This window comes from Cavia porcellus, unplaced genomic scaffold, assembly GCF_034190915.1.
Source record: "Cavia porcellus strain 051 isolate PalLab524CR breed Dunkin Hartley unplaced genomic scaffold, mCavPor4.1 scaffold_19, whole genome shotgun sequence".
In the NCBI taxonomy this organism is placed as follows: Eukaryota; Metazoa; Chordata; class Mammalia; order Rodentia; family Caviidae; genus Cavia; species Cavia porcellus.
The window spans coordinates 44,154,956-44,173,246 of NW_026947502.1; the positions used below are offsets into that span (position 1 = coordinate 44,154,956).

Below are 18,291 nucleotides of genomic sequence, written 5' to 3' on the forward strand. Positions count from 1 at the left end.
AAATCTCAGTGTGGTTTTAATTTGCATTCCTCTAATGACCAATGATGCTGAACATTTTTTCATGTATTTATTTGTCATTTGTATTTCTTTATCTGAGAACTGTGTATTCATCTCAGATGCCCATTTTTGGATTGGATCTTTGAGTATCAGGGGTCTGACTTTTTTTAATTCTTTATATGTTCTAGACAGAAATCCTTTGTCTGAGAGACAATTCATTAAGATTTTTTCAAAATTCATTTTCATTTGCTTGTAGATATTGTTTAATTTCTTCTTTAATTTCCTCTGTGATCCACTGATTGCTCAGGAGTATATTATTCAAGTTCCACATGTTTGTGGGGTTTTTACAGTTCCTTCTGTCGTTGATTTCTAGTTTCATGGTGCTATGATCTGATAACATGAGTGGGATGATTTCAATCCTTTTGCATTTACTTAAGAATGTTCTGTGGGCTATATCATGGTTTATGTCTGTGACCCCCAGGTCTCATGAGTTTTCATTGTGCATTTGTGATTGGTTCATTGTCTAGTGCTTGGATTGATGGTGTCAGTGCTCCACCTACATATGGGTGGAGCCAGGATGTGATGTAATGGCAGGAAGAAGGTGTGTCTTCCTCTTTGCTGGTTTCTGCTTGCTGTTGGCAGCCGCTATGAAGTCCAGCCATGCCTGCCTGCCTTGGAGCCAACTGAGTGTGGACTGAAACCTCCAAAAACTGTAAGAAATAAACCTTCCCTTTCCCAACTTTGGGCTTCAGGTATTTTGTCTCAGCAACGAGTGAAAGTAACTAAGACAGGCTAGTATATGGCTTATTTTAGAGAATGTCTTATGTGCTGCTGAGAAGAATGTATATTCTGATGTTTTTGAGTGGGACATTCTGTATACGTCCATCAAGATCATTTGTTCACAGGTGTGATTCATTTCTGTTATTTCTTTGCTGATTTTCTGTCTAATTGATCTGTCTCTTTGTGTCAATGGGTTGTTAAGATCTTCCATTATAATTGTGTTATTGCTTATTTGATTTTTCATTTCTATTAATATTTGTTTTGTATATCTGGGTGCTCCCAAATTTGGTGCATATATATTTAAGAGTGTTATCTCTTCCTCTGGAATTTTTCCCCTAACTAGTGTGTAGTGACCTTCTTTATCTCTTTTGTTCTATGTCCATGTCTCCTAGGCTTGCTTGGGATGGGCTAGAGGTTTGAGATTGCATTTTGCTCTTTTGTTTTGTCATTGTCCTATATTCCCTTAGGGAAGCCAAATGCAAAATCTCAGTTGTTTTTTGGGTTGAGAATATCTATTCCTACTCTGCAGAGAGTTTCCCCAGTTGAGTGAGGTCCTTAGACAGATCTTATCAGCTGGCTTCATCCACTTGGGTATGCTGGGCAGGGCCTTACCAGTCCAGGAGCGAAGCGCCAAAGCTTCCTGGTGGGCTGGAGGGCACTGTGCACACTTTCAGCTTGCCAGGCCAAAGGCAGGCTGTGGTCAGCTTGGGAGTTGCTGGGTAGGACCTAGATAAACCAGGTGGGACCTCCTGATACATCCTCTGGCACTGTGGGAGACAGGACAGGGTCGTACCAGGCTCCTATCAAAGCACCAAAGTTTCCCCATGGGCTGGGGAGCACTGCATGCACTTTCTTTCGCTCCAAGCAGAATGTGGGCAGCTAGGTAATCACTGGACAGCCCAGATCAGTCAAAGATTGTTGACTGTAAGGTAGAGTAAACAGGAAGATGAAACACTGGCATAGTATCTTAGTTACTTTCCTAATCACTGAGATGCAATACCCAATGCCCACAAATTAAAGGTAAAGAGGTTTATACTGGTCCATCGTTTCAATCCATAGTCACATGGTTCCAAGGCAGGAAGGCCAAAGTTGAAGGGTCTGGTGGAAGAAAGCTGCTCAGACCATGTCAGGAAGGAAGCATAAAGAGAAGCAAGGAGATGGAAAGGGAGATTCATCTTCGAAGGTCTACCCCCGATAATCGCCCTCTTCCAACCAGACCCACAACAAGTGAGCCAGCAGTATCATCACCACCATGATTCAATCAACTTCCATATATCCCACCTCTAAGTGCATGAGGCTTTGGAGGAACATTCTTTGTCTAAACCATAGCATACAGGATAGGTTAAACAACCAATGGAACAGACCAGAAAGTCCAGGATGCAATCACACTTACACACTATAATGATATTTAAAGGTATTAAAGCAATTCAGTGGGGAAAGGAAAATCACCTTGGCAATAAGTTACAGGAAAAAACTGCCCTTTTTTTCAAATTTTGTTTCATACCAGTTTTTCTCAGCAAACATCTTTAAATATTTATCATCATATTTATCAGTATTTTAAGATTTTGAGATTTAGGATCATAACACCAGAGGAATCTCCCATACCACCCTCTTGGGAACAAAAACCTAACACTTACTGAAATACAGAATCAAGAAACATTGGAAATATAAAGACCTTGTAGTCATTACAAAATCATGTGATGTTAGGATCAGAAATTTCAGAATCCTGTTTTTTGAAAACATATTCCATTCATCCATCTGATCTGTCTTCATTGATTAAGAAGCACTAATACAGCATCCACCATGTGCTGAGCATCATGCAGTGCTGGAACAACAAGGGCAAACAAAACTGATCAAGTCCTGCCTCCTAGCATCCACTCTGCAAAGGGGCTACGACCTTCAGTCAACCCAGCATCTGCCATATCTGAGACCTGTTCTGTGCTAGGGACACGGCCAGGATTCCTTTCTGTAACCCCCCAGGCCCCTGATTTCCCTACCTCACCTGAACATATCTGGGGTCCCTTGAGGAGTGTGTTCCTTGTCCCTTAGAGACATCAAACAAGTAAGAGAGCTGATTCTAGGGAACCAGAAGAGAGGGAAAGAGAATGACAGAGTTGGGCCTGGAGTGTCTGTTAGCAGCCTGACAGAGGATGGAGGGAGAGAGGCTCCAGGCCTATCCACCCTCATCTGCTAACAGATAACTGTCAAGTCAGTCAATTTCCTGAACACATGGTCCAAGGAGTTGCTGGAGGCCCTCACCAGACCCAGCCAGACTCAGCAGGACCAATGCCCAGAGAAGGTGGGTCTTGCTACCCCAGGCAGCCTCTTATCAACATTCAGGCTCAGGGCTCTATTCACAGAATGCCCAGAGCCCTAGAGAGAGATTGGTGGGTCTGACAGGAACAGAAGCCTGGCCTGGACAGCAGACTCTAAACACACACTGCTGTCCCACCAGGCAGGGTGGGGAGGGTGACTATAAGGCCCAGAAGGCTGAGGGACCATGATCAGGGAGGCTTCTCGGAAGAAGTGGTGGGCCAGTCCATGTGGGTCAGGATAAGGACAAGACACTGACCTCATCACTAGACTTTCCTGTTCACCTACTATGGACTGATCCTGCAAGCAGCAGACGACAGTACCACAGTCAGGACACACCTGCAAGCCCTCCTGGAAACATCCCATCAGTGGCCCGAGCAGAGGGAGGTGAGGATCCCCCCCCCCTTGACCCCACAGCTTCCTGGCACTGACGACAGGCTTAGCCTGATCCTGGTCACAACCTGAGCCCTGACCTAGTTCTAGATTAATCCCCAGTCTCCTTCACAACCTGGGTCCTTTTCCTCCACTCCCCTACAACCCTTCAATCCTACCCTGGTACAAGTCTGTTCAGAGTTGGTACAATGACAACCTGCCTCCAGGACTCCGCCTCCTGCCTCTCCTCATTCTGCCCATCAGAGATACCCCATTGGGCTAGGCCACATGTCCTAAAAAGCATGTGGATGGGAGATAGATGCCCTGTCATATTGGATGAGAACCCTACCCCTTCTGACGGACCAAGTGAGAGGCCAAGTCCAGTACTGTAGTTTCAGGGTCCCCTCCTCAGTGGCACTGGGCCATCTCCAACAGGGAATCGCGCTCACTGTGGGGTTGGCTGCAGCCCATCATTTGGATGACGTCTGGGCGGTACTGGACCAGTTTGGCCGGAGCCGGCCAGTCAAGTGGACTCTCCAAAGCCCCATCTCAAAGGTACCAGAGCTGCCAGACTAGGATCCCAGGTTTAGGGTCAAGAGCATGGGCTTGGAGCCTTTGATTCTGATTCCAGTCCCACCTGTGCCTCCACCTACAGTGTGAGACCCAATGCTTCAGTTTACTTCTTCTAAGAAGGAGTCCCCTACCTGGCCTGTTGGGGGCAGAAATGGGCCATGGCCATTGAAAGCCTGGTACATTATAAGCCAGTGACTGCTGAGGTCTGCAGTCTGCTGAGTCTGAGTCAAACCCATGTCCCAATGCCTACAGAGGGTACCTTTACCGAGGGAGTAGTGCCATGGTGGTCCTTAGGTACATCTGTCCACTATTCCCTGAGTCTCAGCCATTGGGGAAGCATCACATGCCATATTGCTGTCTCTCTGGATAGAAGCACAAAGGCTTCCAGACCCCCAGCAACCCAATGGGATACAAAGCACCAGATGCAGCATGGTAGGCTTCTGGCAGGAACTGTCACGGCAGTAGATCTGCAATCTTCCAGTTCCAGAAGAGTCAATCCTCTGTACATAGCCCTGTGGGCTCCCCCAAGTCCACTTCAACCCCTCAAAGAGCCGATGCTATCTTTTGTTTTCCCAAGGTAACCTTAGGCTCCCCTGGGATGCTCTGTCTTTAGCATCCTGGTAGGGCCGGGGGTACCTCCTTCCCCACTCCCCCTAAGGAAGGCTCCAGCAGGGCCTGACATCCCCTATCTGGCCACTCCCCAGGACCAGAGCTTCGAGGACCTGCAGTGGAAATGGGCAAGCAGCACCATCCTCCTTGCCTACGGTCAGATGGCAGCCAGGGCCAAGGCCCATATTCTTCCATGGGTGGACAACATCTTGTCTAGGATGATCTTCTATTTCCGATACAGCTCCTGGGTATGGCAAGCTACCATTCCCAAACTCACACTCTTCAGGAGAGAATTAGATCTCCAGACCAGAACCACTATCACCACCCAAGAATGGTACAGGCAGAGAGATTTAGACCTCAAGGCAGGCTGCTCACCTCCTGCCCTCCCCCAGGCCTGGCTTCCTGTTTGATTCTCCCTTCTTCCTCCATGCTCTCCCAGACATGCTCGGGCTTTCATGAGGATCCATCTCCACTGCACAAAACAAACCCCAGACTTTGACTTTTGGGTGGAACTGGGCACTAAGAGGGCAGAGTGACATCTGTGGGACTCTGCACCCATGCCTCCAACTTGAGAAGCAGTGAGGGGCAGCACCAATTGCTACCTAACTGTGGGCTCACTGAGACTTTCACTGACATGTCCTGAGTGTTTGAACATTGTCACCTCATTCACACTTAATCCACTTGGCAGTCTCTACTGTGATTTTCAGCCACTGCCCTGCAACCTGTGGCCTCACTATTTTCACCTGGACTCTTGCCCTCTCCCTTGCATTCTTGACTTCTCAGCTTGCCCGTCCCCTTTGTCCCTTTGTTCAGGATGAGAACCTCAAGCAGAGTTTCCTCTTAGCCGTCATGATGCTGGTGAAGGCTATCAGCCGAAGAGAGGGTGCCCACAGCTACGAGTTCTCCCAGACCTCCCAACTCCTCGAGTGTCTGATAGTGAGTGCTTGACCTTCCTCTCAAAACAGCACCTTCCTGGGCAGGAAGGGTCTCCTCCCTCATACAAGCATATGTTGGAGTTGCAGAAGGTGTGCGGTGGGTTCCAGAGTATGTCCTCCTCCCTCACAAGCCTTTGTACGTGGAAACACCCCATGTTCCTGGCCACTTGGCACTTAAGGGGCCCCTGCTTGGCCAGTCCACCCTCACAGGCAATACCACAGAGGCCCAGAAAGGCCAGAACTGTCTGCCCTGCACATGTTGACCTGGACCCCAGACCAGGTTAAGGATTCAACCTTCATGGCATCTCCAGGCAGTGGAGTCACACAGGAGGGACTGGGCAGAGGTAATGGGAACACTAATAGGACAGCCTGTCCCCTCCCCACTGGAGCTCCAACTCTGAGACTCCACACCTTACTTTACATGGAACACACATACAAGGCCACCTACTTGTGCTCTAATGAGCTCAGAGCAATATGGAGATTTGCCCACGTCATACAACTGGCAGGCAGAATGGGAACTCGGGTCTGCCATGTCTGACTGCAGAGGCTGTGCTCTGAGTCTCTAAGCTGGGTCCAGATCACAGAGGGGTCTGTGGGTCCCAAGGCTTCTGGACACTGAGGTCTTGAGATGGAGCAGAGATGCAGCATCAGAGTGGGATGGGCCAGACCTGAGTGGCTCAACCTTCATGGTGGATTTGCAGGTTCTAATGGAAAAAGAGTCCCCAGGTGTACTGTGCACCACCAACCGCCAGCAGGCCATCCACATCGCGTCCAAGCTCTGGTAGGGGTCCAGCCCATTGCAGGGCTGTCTGCCAGTTTTCCTGGGGTAAGGGGAAGAGCAGGGCACAATGATATAAGTCTGTAATCTCAGCAAGGCTGGGACACTGATGCAGGAGGACAGTAAGTCCAAGCTCCGCCTGGGCAACTTAGTAACTTAGACACTATGTCAGAATAAAACAGAGTTAGAGATGCAACTCAGTGGTGGAGGGTTTGCGTGCACGAAACCCCGAATTCAATTTCCAGCACCAAAAAAAGGTCAAGGCCTAGTTGGCCCAGGACTTGGAGCCTGAACCAGCACAAGTGGAATGGGTTTGGGGTGGGAGGCCTAGGAAGGCGCAAACATTTGATGTGGGCACAGCCCCTCCCCAAGGTGACCTGGTACTCCAGATGCTTGGGGTGAGAGGAACCATTGACAGCAAGACATTAGCACACAGGCAGGATCTGGGGGCGGGGGGGACCTACAAAGGGAAGCTGACTCTAGACCCCATCCAACCCCAGGGAAAGGGAGGAAGGTCAGAGTCCAGGAGCTCAGGGACCCCTGAGTCAAGGAGCAGACCCCAAATCAGTCCTCTGCCCCCAGAGAGTGAGGGGAGATCAGGTGAGGAGGAAGTGAAGGTCCAGTGAGTTCAAAGTCGCCTGAACTTGCCTGCAGGGAGTGGGCAGCCCTGTGGGCCTGAGCAAGATGGCAAGCAGACCAGGACAAGCACCCACCCAAAGATTGGGTCAATCCCCCCCAAAGCTTAACCTCTCCCAGCCTCATTTACTAATTCATCCATTGTACACACAGCTACTGAGCACCTACTGTGTTTCAGGCCCCCTGCCGCAAGCCAACAGAGAACAGGCATGTGCCCTGAAAACTGACTCTTAGGGTACAGACCACACATATCAGGGCTGATGAAGACACTAGAGGAACCAGCAGTAGGGGGGTGAGACTGGTGGGGATGCAGAACCCTCAGGAGCTGAGGACCACAGAAGACCCAAGCTCAGGTCAATGGAAGTGGTGGACTATTGACTATTAATTGAATACCCCCATGAATCTCATACCCTACTAGGCTCCACGACACAGCTAGAAACTGAGATAGCTTGCCCCAAAAGAGGACTTTTGAACAAAGTCCCAGAAGGGCAAGAGAGTAAACCCTGCATGTACTTAGCTAAATATCACATGCAAAGGCCCTGTGGCAAGGGGACCAATGAGGTATATGTGTACACGTGTCTCTTTAAGAGGCAGAAACCTCTAAAGTCTGCAGTGTTGGCAGCAGATGCCAGGGGATGCCCTGCATCCCAGCTACTTCAGGCTTGCTGACAGCACCTTCCATTACCCGTCCTCAGGCTCCTGTCCTCTCTTCCCAACAGTGAGCTGAGGCCACCGATAGACAAAGACAGGAAGTCACGGCTCCTGTCCACTTGCTTCCGCAGCGTGTTTGCCTTGCCCCTGATGGACACTCTGGAGAGACATACCTGCCTTTTTCTGGAACCACCCAATATACAGGTGAAGTCCTACTCAGCATGCAGTGCCCAGGGCCTTCAGGGGCAGGGCATTGGGCTCCATCTTTTGCTAACAACTGCAGGGGAGACAGCCTGCATGAAGGGTCCCTGGCCACCACACAGCCAGGGCTGGGGCCCTAAGCAGTTTCTAATTGTGCTGGGCCTCCATTTTTCCACCTGAGAAATGGGAAGGGTAATAGAACTGTGGTCCTGAGCCAGAGGGCTGAAATGAGAGGCTGGGGCTCATTCCTGGTGCAGAGCGCTCTGTAAACAGGGCTGTGAGTGACCTCCCTGCCGATCCTGAGCAGGGCCACCACAGCCCAGCCACCCTGCTGGCCTTGAACTGGTGGGGTTTGTGGCAGGGTCAGGTTTACATTTTCCTCTGAGTGCCCCAGCAGGCCAAGAAAAATACACAGAGGAAAGGGTGAGGTCCCCAGTCTTGCAGGGATCCAAGACTTGATCCAAGTCCCAAGTCACCGCTAAGAGCTGGACATCTGAAAAGATGTCGCCTTTCCAACAGTGAGGCTGTCTCACCACACGGCTCCTGACTGCTCACACCCCTCTCAGGCCTCACCCACCTCACCCTGCTGCCTCGCCAGGCCGGAGGAAGGCTCTCTGCTCCCTTTTGCTCCTGCCTTGGCTCCTGATACCTGTCCTTGCACATTGCCACCACAAGGGGGCACATGTGCCCCACGGGCACAGTCAGTACTGAGTGTCCTCTATGAAGGGGAGGTGGTTAAGGAGAGTCTCAGTGAACACTTCCGGGCAGCGGCCAGAGAGGGAGGAAGCCCACTTAGAGGAATGAGGCTGACTGGTGGGAGACTCAGAGTTTGAATCCCACCCCAATGCCCTAGGACAGTGCTCTACTCATAAGACGAGTCCAGACTAAATCTCACCTCAAGCCCTCTGGATAAGATAGTGACAGAGCAGGGTCCCTGGGCTCTAGGAACGTCACAGCCACAACTCTCCAGAAGAGACCCATCTGCTCAAGGCCAAACCCATGGGCATCAGAGATCCCACGACAAGGAGATTCCATAACCCTGCACTGACCACCCTGCCAGCCTTGACTGGTGGGCTACCACTGGGGATTGGCATTGGAGCTGGGGGTGCTGGGCTGGGCTCATGTTCAACCCTATCCCATCTGGCACATGGGGCTGCTTCCTGCCATCTTCACAAAGGAAGTGACTAGCTTTCCAAGGCACCCAGCCAGCTAGTATCCAGAGGTTCATGGCTCCTGGTGCCCCTATGGTGGGGACAATTTCTGTGACCTTTCCCAATATGAATATGCTCAGCAAACAATGCAGTTAAGTTATTGGGAACCTGGTACGAGCCCCAGAAACCAGCGCCAGCTGCATGATTTGATAGGCCCAATGCACAGTGAAAGCCAGGGCCTATCTAAAACTTCAAGACAGCAGTGGCAGACCATCACAGCTATTACAGGTCACCCACCAAGGAGGCCAGCCCGCTAAGGATAAGTTCTCCTGGTCACCAAAAATCTGTTGGGTGGTCATGGACGGCCCCCTTCCCCATCTCCTGGTCTGTGGCAGGTCCCCTTCTGAGCCAGTGTGAACCGTCATGGCAGGAGCCTGACCTGCAGTGTGCTGGGAGTGAGCAGCACCTGTGTGCTGTGGCCCCCATCCCTTGCCCCCAGGCTTGGCTGACACCACACCCCTACTCCCCCACAGGCTCTGTACAACCAGACTCTGGAGGCATTGGACCACATGCTGCAGAGCTTCATTCTGCAGAGCCCCACAACCAGTGAAGTACAATACCTGCTGTTGGTAAGCACTGGTGGGGCACCCCAGGGCTGGGGACAAAGGCTTCTCACCCTTGGCCAGAGCCCAAAGAAGGCATCCCAGAGGACACAGGGCCTGCCCAGGACAATTATGGATCACAGTGGTTTGATCACAGTGGTTTGTTTCTTGCTCCTCCAAGAGAACCCCTGCAGCAATGTCCCCAAGGCCTCAGAGCCCAAGGCTTCCACTCTCCCCTGTCCACGAGCCCAGAGAGAATGCTGGCTCTGTCCACAGGGTCAGAAGCCAAGGCCAGTGGCGCTTCACCAAGGAGCCCTGGATGAGGACCTAGGCAGTCCCTGGGCATCCCTGGGCAGGGCAGAGCCCCAAGGCAAATAGCATCACACGGGTAAAATAAGTGCACTCACTTGGCCATGGTGGAGGGAGGTGGATGGCCAGGCAGGGATGAGGAGGTTAAAATGAGGGTCAGGTCAGCAGACCTGCCTACTTACCAAGAAGCCAGGCTGAAGCCAGATGTGATAGCATGTACCTGTGATCCCAGCTACTCCAGAGGCGGAGGCAGAGCAATTGAAAATTGGAGGTCACCTTGGGTAACTTAATGAGACCCCATTCAAAATAAAAATGTTAAAGGGATGGGAGTATAGTGTTTACCTAGCACACAGGAGGTCTTGGGTTCAGGCTCTAATACAGAAGAAGGGGAAGGGGAAGAGGGAGGAAAAGGAAATGGAAAAAGAGAGGAGGAAGGCTGAGAGGAGGAGGGGAAGAAAAAGGTGAGGGAAGGGGAGAGGAGGGAGAGAAAGAGAGAAAAAGTAGAGGGGGAAGCAGAATAGGAGGGAAACCAGGGCCCTCAACTTGGATGCATAAATGGAAGTTAAGAGCCATTGTGTGTAGCCTGGGGAGCAAGGCACCATGCCATCCCCTAAATGTGACAAGTGGCAGTCACCAGTGGAAGTCCCAGCTGCTAGCAAGCAATCACTACATCACTCAGTCTCCAAATACCATGTGTCCTCATCCTCTTCAAATCACCAACACTAAACACTGAGCCTTTAATGGAGAGGCTTAAGTGCGATCTCCAACCACACAGCGTGTCTGTACAGAGGCCTGTGTGTGCCACACATATGGGGAAGCATGGTTCTAGCCAGGGTTCAGGGCAGGCCAGGAACCAGGAGCCTTGGAGGGCTCTGAGCAGGAAGAAATGATCACTCCCTGTGGGGATCTTCTCAGGACAGAAGGTGTGGGGATGCACAGTGTGGGGAAAGGACAGTGAAGGCTGGACAGGGAGAGAGTGGAGACCCGTGATCCCAGTGGAGGAGGTGGGCAGGGCCTTCCTCTGGGCAGGGCCTGACGGACGGTGGGCGGGGCTGACCAGCTACCTGGTCCAGTCCCCCGCCCGCCACCCCCAGCACCTGTATCCCTGGCTGGCATCGGAGAAGGTGCATGAGCGGCAGCGCGCTGCACACTGTTGCATGATCCTGCTCAGATTCCTGAATCATCGATGTTGCCTGGATGTAAGTACCCTACCCAGCCTGCAGACCACTGGAACTGGGCCTCCTGTCCCACCAGGGCTCCATGGTAGTGAGCAGCCCAGGTGATGTCTCTCTTTACACTTGAGGAACCAGGGCTCTGAAGCTAGGGCTCTGTTCCCTATACTTGAGGCCTGGAGTAGGCGCTTCCCCTCCCCCAGTCTCAGCATCTCACCTATAGAAGGAAAAACAATAACTTCTCTTTAGAAGGGCAGGTGAGAATCACCTCCATCATGCCCTGGGGTTGATGAACTTGAGATGGTTTTTCTGAAAGTGAGTGTTTCTGTGTTATCAGCCAAAATCAGCACTAAATTCTGGGAGAAGGTGGGCATCAGTGCCTCATCTGATACCTGAGGCTACCTGGGCTAAGGAAGGTAGGGGGTGCAAGTGCTAGAGGGGGAGGGGACTGCTCTACCCTCAGAAAGTCACTTCTCCCAGGGAAAAAGCCCTCTAGAATGGATCAAAGTGGCTTCAATTTACTCACAATCCATATCTGCACCAAGGACTGGGACTGGGGTAAGGCAAGGGAAATACTCCCCTTGGGTGAAAATTTACGAGAGCACCAAAATATTCCATAGTCAAAATTAATCATATTTTTAAATGATGAATGGCTAATAGGCTAGCCCCTTGTTTTAATTAAATAAAGTTTTATTGGAACCAGGCCAGCAGGTACAAAGTTGGATCCTGTCTAATGATTTTGACCCTTTATCATGGAGGGAAATTATTTTTTGCATTCATTTTTATTAATGTTGCATTAACAACATTTCACTTGCTTACTGACTTCTGTGGCAGCCCCTGTTTTATCCACTACCTAGTCCCAGCACGGTTATATAATTTGAGAGGATCCCTTCCGACATAGGTGTGCTGGGGCGTGTGCATGGTTGAGCAGGGACTTTGGGGGTGCATCCTGCCATCACTAGTCCCACACTCTTAACACAGCCAAAGGAGGACTTCAGACCAATGGGACAACTGACGGGCATGCTGGGAATTCTGTGCCAGGACCCAGACAGGGCCACTCAGCACTCCAGCCTGGAAGGGATTGGCCAGCTCTACCAGTTCCTGCTGCACCAGAAAGGTGAGTTTCTACAGATTCGGGAGGACCCTAACCCTAAATCTACCCCAAAGCAGCCCTGACATCAACCATAACCCTGCAATGGCCTCACTCAACCCCCAAACCCACACTGACTCCTACCCCCAAACTAGGGCACAGGCCTGACCCTGATTACAAATGACCTCACCCTAACTCCCAGATATAGATCGTGGTCCACCCTTGCCCTGCTTCACCCCTGCTCTCCCTCTGGCCACCAGAAGCAGCGTTACAAGAAGAATTACAGAACCCCGAAGAGCTCTTCCAGCCAGATGCAGATGAAGCCTCCCTATGCAGCACTGGAGACCAAAGGACCACATCTTTATTGTCTCAGAAGGTGGTGACCCCAGAGGACAGCATAAGCCAGCTGGACAGCTCCAAAGCCATCAAGGTCAAAGCTCTTACAGTTGTGGCAGGTGCAGGTGGGGGCATGGCTGAAGAATAAACTCACATGGAGAATAAACTCACAAACTCACTTGCTCTTGCCTATACCGTTGAAGTGAAGCTGGGGGTTTGGAGAAAGCCAGCACACATTAGATGCCTATCGTATGCCAGGGGCATCATAGGCATTAATATGCCCTTTTCTCAGATTTGACAAACCTGCCCTGCACTGCTCAAAATTTCCTGTACCATGATTTGAATTTCACTATTCTCAAAAGAGACAAGCTGAGATGCATGTGGGAAGTGGGTGCTGTCATTGACTGCTAGGTTCATGGAGCCTCAGAGTTGTCAGTTCATGAAGTCTGTGAGGTGGTCATTGCTCCTAGCTAGCAATGACCCTGTAACCACTATGCTTGTCAGTTCCTATTACACCTGAGCCCTTCACACCACAAATGGGGTCTCCCTAAGGCTCAGTGCAAGCCCTAAGGGTGGAGGTGGCCTTTAGCACACAGCCATGAAGGCCAACCAGACTGAACCATATGATGAAGTGTGCATACAGCAAGGAATAAGTGCTCCAGCAGGATTTGATACAGTCCCAGCGGACTCCAAAACCTGTGCTTTCACAGCTGTAATTAGCTGTCTGTGAGCTGAGACCTATCAGAAGTTTAGCACAGAAATATAAAACCCTAGGGCCAATGTATCTGTGGTCCATGTCCAGAAAGATGAAATCCAGCTTACAGCAGATAACTTGGGCTGGGGGCAAAAGGAGGGTCCCACTAGCGATCAGCTTTGTAAGGACTGGCATGAAGGTACCTGAGCCACTAGGAGCATAGCACTGGGACCTGGAAGGGGCAGCCCACTCCACTCTGTGTGGCCCCTGCACACAGAGTGTAGGCACCAGGCTCTGGCTCTCTTTGACAAGGGGTAGTGATGAATAGAACAGGGAGAGGGGCAAGGATGAGAGGCTCTGATATTCACAGGATGGCACATCTGGGAAGGTTCAGTTGAAGAAAGACACTCTGCCTGGGTTCTGATTATAAGTTTGTCCCTGATTCCTCAGGTGTTCTTGAATATCTTCATCACCATCACCATCATCGTCTCTATCATTATCAACATGCAACATCACCTACTAGCAATATCATCAACACTCCCATCATCACACTCAGCAGTGTCATCCCCATCTCTACCACCACCACCATCACCAGTACTGTTACCATCATCACCATCACCACCTCCATCTCCTCCACCACCTCCGTCACCACTGATATCACCATGGCACCGTTACTATGCCTCACCCCATCCTCATCACCACCCCAGCTCTGCCCTCACTGCCTCCTCCATCCCACATTTATCCATGCCCTTGATAAAGCACGATATCTCAAATGACTTTTCCTGACCTGTGATTGTATACTCTGAGATTCTGAGAGTCTCATCACCTTGAACCTTCTGGGAGGTGAATATGTTCTATGTCTGTGCATTCAAAACAGCCGCTGACCAGCTGGCTGCTAAGCACTTGAGATGCAATCTGTGCTGCTGAGGAACTGAAGTTTTAATTTCATTAAAGTAATATATATTTAAATAACTATGGGTGGCTGAGGGCAACAGGGCTCCAAATCTGTGCCAGGACTTAACCACCCTACCTTGGAGAGCAAGGATCAGATTCACCACCTTGCATTTCTCCAGGAGCCCTTTTGTCTCATAAGCAGCTTGTGATCAGCCTGCAAAGGACAGAGCCACCTCCCTGGGCCTTTAGAGTGGCCCTAGGAGAGTGTCAATAGTGACACAGTGGGGGTCATACGGAGGCCCCACACAGGAGGTTCTAGGTTTCACACCAGCCTGGCCCCACCTCTGCAAACTACCCTGCTTTATGGCTGAAGGTTGCCATGGACCTCATGGGGCCAAGGGTTTTGTGCAGATAACCTCAATGATCTTCACAGCCCTGAGGTTCAGTGTATCTATGAGATACACTGTGAGAAGGAGCAGGGCCTGGCTATAGGGAGAATAGAGCATCCCTGTAGGCAAAGACTAGAAAATGGTGGCGCCTGAGAAGGCAAAGATGGGCATAGCTCAAGTAGCTGGGGCAGCTACAAGGTCCCCAGAACAAGCACAAGGCTGGCAGAGGAGAGGAGCTCTGTGCCCACCCTGAATGGGCGTTATGCCCTCCGTACCTGCCCTAGTCTATGGTGGCCATAAGCTGCAAATGCTGGATCCATCTGGGAGTCCTGGAAAATGGATGGCCAGAGACCTGGGGAGCCTGAGTAAAAGTGGAAGTCGAAGAAACGGGGTCCAAACATGGGTCCAAAATGACAAGGTGACAGTTTCTCTGCTCCCACAGGAGATCATGAGTTACCTCACAATGGAGGAGCTGACGGACCTCATCTGGACAGTCATTGAAGGCCTGGGCTCCACCAGTGCCTTCCGCGTGCAGGCAGCTGCTCAGCTGTTCCTCGATGTCATTCAGGAGTGTGAGGCCAAGCTGGAGACCACAAAGGTCTGGGATGTCCGGACAGTGTGGGAAGGTGGGGCAGAGGGCTGACCGCAGTCAGGGCATTCTCTGCACTGAGACTGAACCCTGGCTCTTGGGGCAGATGGGGCAGATTCATTTCAGATCCCCATCCAACCAGTTGATTGGTTGAATGAATGAATGAATGAATGGCCCACAGATCCTTCCAGGGGTCTAGTGGGAACTGCAGGTGAGGGTAGACATGCACAGATTGAACCCCAGTATGTGCCCTAGTGTAGAAGCCAGTTCAGGGGAAGCACAGACCAGATCTTCAAGCAGCTGGTAGACAGAAGTGGACAAGATGGCTCAGTAGACCAAGGCAGAGGAGGTGGGTGGGAGGCCCCCTGACAAGAAGAAGATGGAGACGGCGTCTGCAGATAGGCGGCTTCAGGCGGCAGTGCTGGAGCCAGGCCTTAGTGGAGGCACAGCAGAGACCCAAACAGACCCAGTAGCAGGTGAAAGGAGTCCCAGACACTCAGGCAGCAGGTGCCAGAGGAGTGGGCTTAGGAAAAGATGAGCAGGAGTGGGGCTCTGAATTGTCCTGAGACTTCAGGGCCATTGGAGCAGAGTATGAAGTTCCCAGATACCTCCAAGGATAGTGGGATCCCGCCAGGGATTCAGGGCAAGGCAGGGCTATGCCTCCCCGCTCAGTATCCCCCACAGCAGAGCAGGTCCACCTGCACATCTGACTGCCCCTTTCCTGAACAGGTTGCCAACATGGGCCGGGCCATCCACTGCCACCTCTGCTCTATCCACATCCCCGAGGCCAAGGCCAATGTCCTCCAAGCCGTCACCATGCTGGCACGGGACCACACCTCTGAGCTGGTGGCTGCCTTCCTAGACTTCTCTATGCCCTTGGACAGGTGCCAACCCCAACTTCTCTCACTGTCCCTGCACCCCCTACCTGAGCAGGAGCAGAACTGGGCCTTCCTGTGGGAACTGCATATCTCACGGCGGGCACTGGGGAGGCTGACATACCCCACATGACACACCTCGCCCAGCCCAATAAACAGGGGGTCCCTCGGAACCTTAAGTGCTCTGCTAAGACCTCGGCTAACCCCAAAGCCTTCCCGTCTAACAGCAGAGCCACCGCCTTCCCCCTTCCCCTCCAAACATTCTCTGATCCTTCTCGCTCTTCTCATCCAGCAGCCTCCCAGTCCTCTTAGTGATGCTAGTTTTTCTACCGCGCCCCACAGATCCCTGGGCTAGAGGTGAGACAGGGTCCTTACTCCTCCCTAAAATCCAGCTCTGAATCTCCTACACTCAGTCTATGCCACCTGCCACCCACCCACCACACACCTACCCTGGGCCGCCGCCTCACTCTCTGAGGATGTAGCTCCTTGTCAGGGAAGCCCTCTTGCCTTGATTTACTCTCCCTGCCTTGATACTGGGAATTTCATTCCTTCCTTTATCCTGTCTTCTCCTGCTTAGATCTCTGTTCCAGGGAGCTTGTCTTCCATCCTCCTTCAGCTGCCCACTCCCATGAGCCTACCCTCTGCTGCATCATCATCAGGTTCAACATCCCCTTCAAGACACCCCCACCTTACAGCCTCTCCCTGGTACCCTGAGTCCTCTGCCCCCAGGACCTATAGGCCATCACCTGCACATCCACTTTCACCTGGCCTCACCTGCCTCCCTGCCTCCCAGGATGGGTCCTGCACCCTACATTACAGTGACTCCTACACATAGCCAGGTCCTTAACCTCAGAGGCTCACTATGCTGCCCAAGTCCCTGGGAACTCAGGACCACCACGCCCGCCCCACCCCCATCCCCCCACCCTACCCCCCACCCCGCACCAGGCAGGTCCTCACAGGCTTCCCGTGCCCAGTTCTTTCCAAGGAGGTTTCTAAATTCAGTGTGGAAGCATCTTTGTTTTTCCAGTAAATTCTGATTTTATTGCATTGTGGCCATATTGTTCATAATATTTCTACAGTATGGAGTTTACTGAACTTCTAAGCTTTTTAGTGAAATGTACTTGAAAAAAGGCATATTTCCTATCACCAGAGTATGGAGTATGACATATGGGCATAAGGCTTATTTTACTGATGACTGTATGTGATTTAGGTTTTCTACTTCCTTACTTAGTTTTCGGTCACTCAATCTGTCTTGTACTGGTAATATTTCGATGTTTACTAAAGCAGCATTAGTGTGTTTCTTTGTATTTGTCTGGCTTCTCTACTTACTGACTTCATAAATGTGGTTGCCCAGTGACTTGGTTCAGGCGTGTTGAGGAATGTTATATGTTATCTATGGATTGTGACTTTTAGCATTAAAAGGTGCTCTGCTTTATTGTGTTTGATACTTTGGGGACTTGAGCTGTATTTGTTGTCTGAATCACTGCCCTGCGTTTCCATCTGCTCAGGATGCATTTATTCATTCTTTTATGTAAACTTTTCAGAATCTCTATGTTTTAGGTCTGCATCTTATACACACCATGTAGTTTGATTTCCAATTGTGACTGAAATTGAAACTTTTTTAATACAAAAGTTAAGCCTGTCAACATTTATTGCTGTGGTTGATTTGCTTTGCCTGTCCTAACGTTTTGTGACTGTGCATTGTTACATTTGCTATTTTCCTCAATGAGAGGCATATTCTTAGTGAAGTTTCTGTTTTGGTTTTAGTTTTTTTTTTTTTTTTTTGCTTGTTTTTTAATGTTGGAAATGTAACACAAGGCTTCCCACATGTTAATGCTCTGCCACTGAGATACATCCTCAAACTCTACATTTTATTTTGAGACAGCCCTGCTTAGTTTCCCAGGCTGTCTTCAAACTGACAAACCCTTCTGCCTCAGCCTCCCGAGTAGCTGGGATTATAAGCACGCACCACCACCCCAGGCTGTGTTCTTATTTTAGTTTATGGAGGATTATAATTTTGTTCCAGTTGTTTATTGTGTTTCTCACATTATTTTATTTTAATTTCAGTTTATTTTTTGGTGCTGGGGATTGAACCCAGAGCCTTGTACATTTTAAGAATGTGCTCTACCATTGAGCAATTCCATCAGGCCTCCTAACCCACCTAGTCCTGTATTTTACTATTTAGGCTTTTAAAATCTGATTTACTTTTATTTGATACCCTTTAACTCCCATGCATTTCTACACCACAGCCAGTGAGATCATCTGTGTTCATCTCCGTGCCTCCCTTCTCCCAGTCCTCAGTTGTTCTTTATCAAAATGTACAGCATTTGCATTCATACCACCTG

General features: G+C 50.5%; 1 protein-coding gene across 1 annotated transcript in view; it reads left to right on the forward strand.

Annotated features, from left to right (window-relative positions):
- The window catches only part of LOC100722093 (maestro heat-like repeat family member 5), an 81,072-nt gene that overhangs the window by 40,601 nt on the left and 22,180 nt on the right, over nucleotides 1-18,291 (forward strand). Inside the window, exons 7-19 of the mRNA XM_063230981.1 lie at nucleotides 2,975-3,076; nucleotides 3,361-3,477; nucleotides 3,898-4,017; nucleotides 4,740-4,892; nucleotides 5,458-5,580; nucleotides 6,281-6,360; nucleotides 7,713-7,848; nucleotides 9,530-9,625; nucleotides 11,002-11,106; nucleotides 12,061-12,196; nucleotides 12,430-12,599; nucleotides 14,925-15,080; nucleotides 15,801-15,955. Of these exons, the coding sequence (XP_063087051.1) occupies nucleotides 2,975-3,076; nucleotides 3,361-3,477; nucleotides 3,898-4,017; nucleotides 4,740-4,892; nucleotides 5,458-5,580; nucleotides 6,281-6,360; nucleotides 7,713-7,848; nucleotides 9,530-9,625; nucleotides 11,002-11,106; nucleotides 12,061-12,196; nucleotides 12,430-12,599; nucleotides 14,925-15,080; nucleotides 15,801-15,955 (1,649 nt within the window). The remainder of the gene's footprint in view (nucleotides 1-2,974; nucleotides 3,077-3,360; nucleotides 3,478-3,897; nucleotides 4,018-4,739; nucleotides 4,893-5,457; nucleotides 5,581-6,280; nucleotides 6,361-7,712; nucleotides 7,849-9,529; nucleotides 9,626-11,001; nucleotides 11,107-12,060; nucleotides 12,197-12,429; nucleotides 12,600-14,924; nucleotides 15,081-15,800; nucleotides 15,956-18,291) is intronic.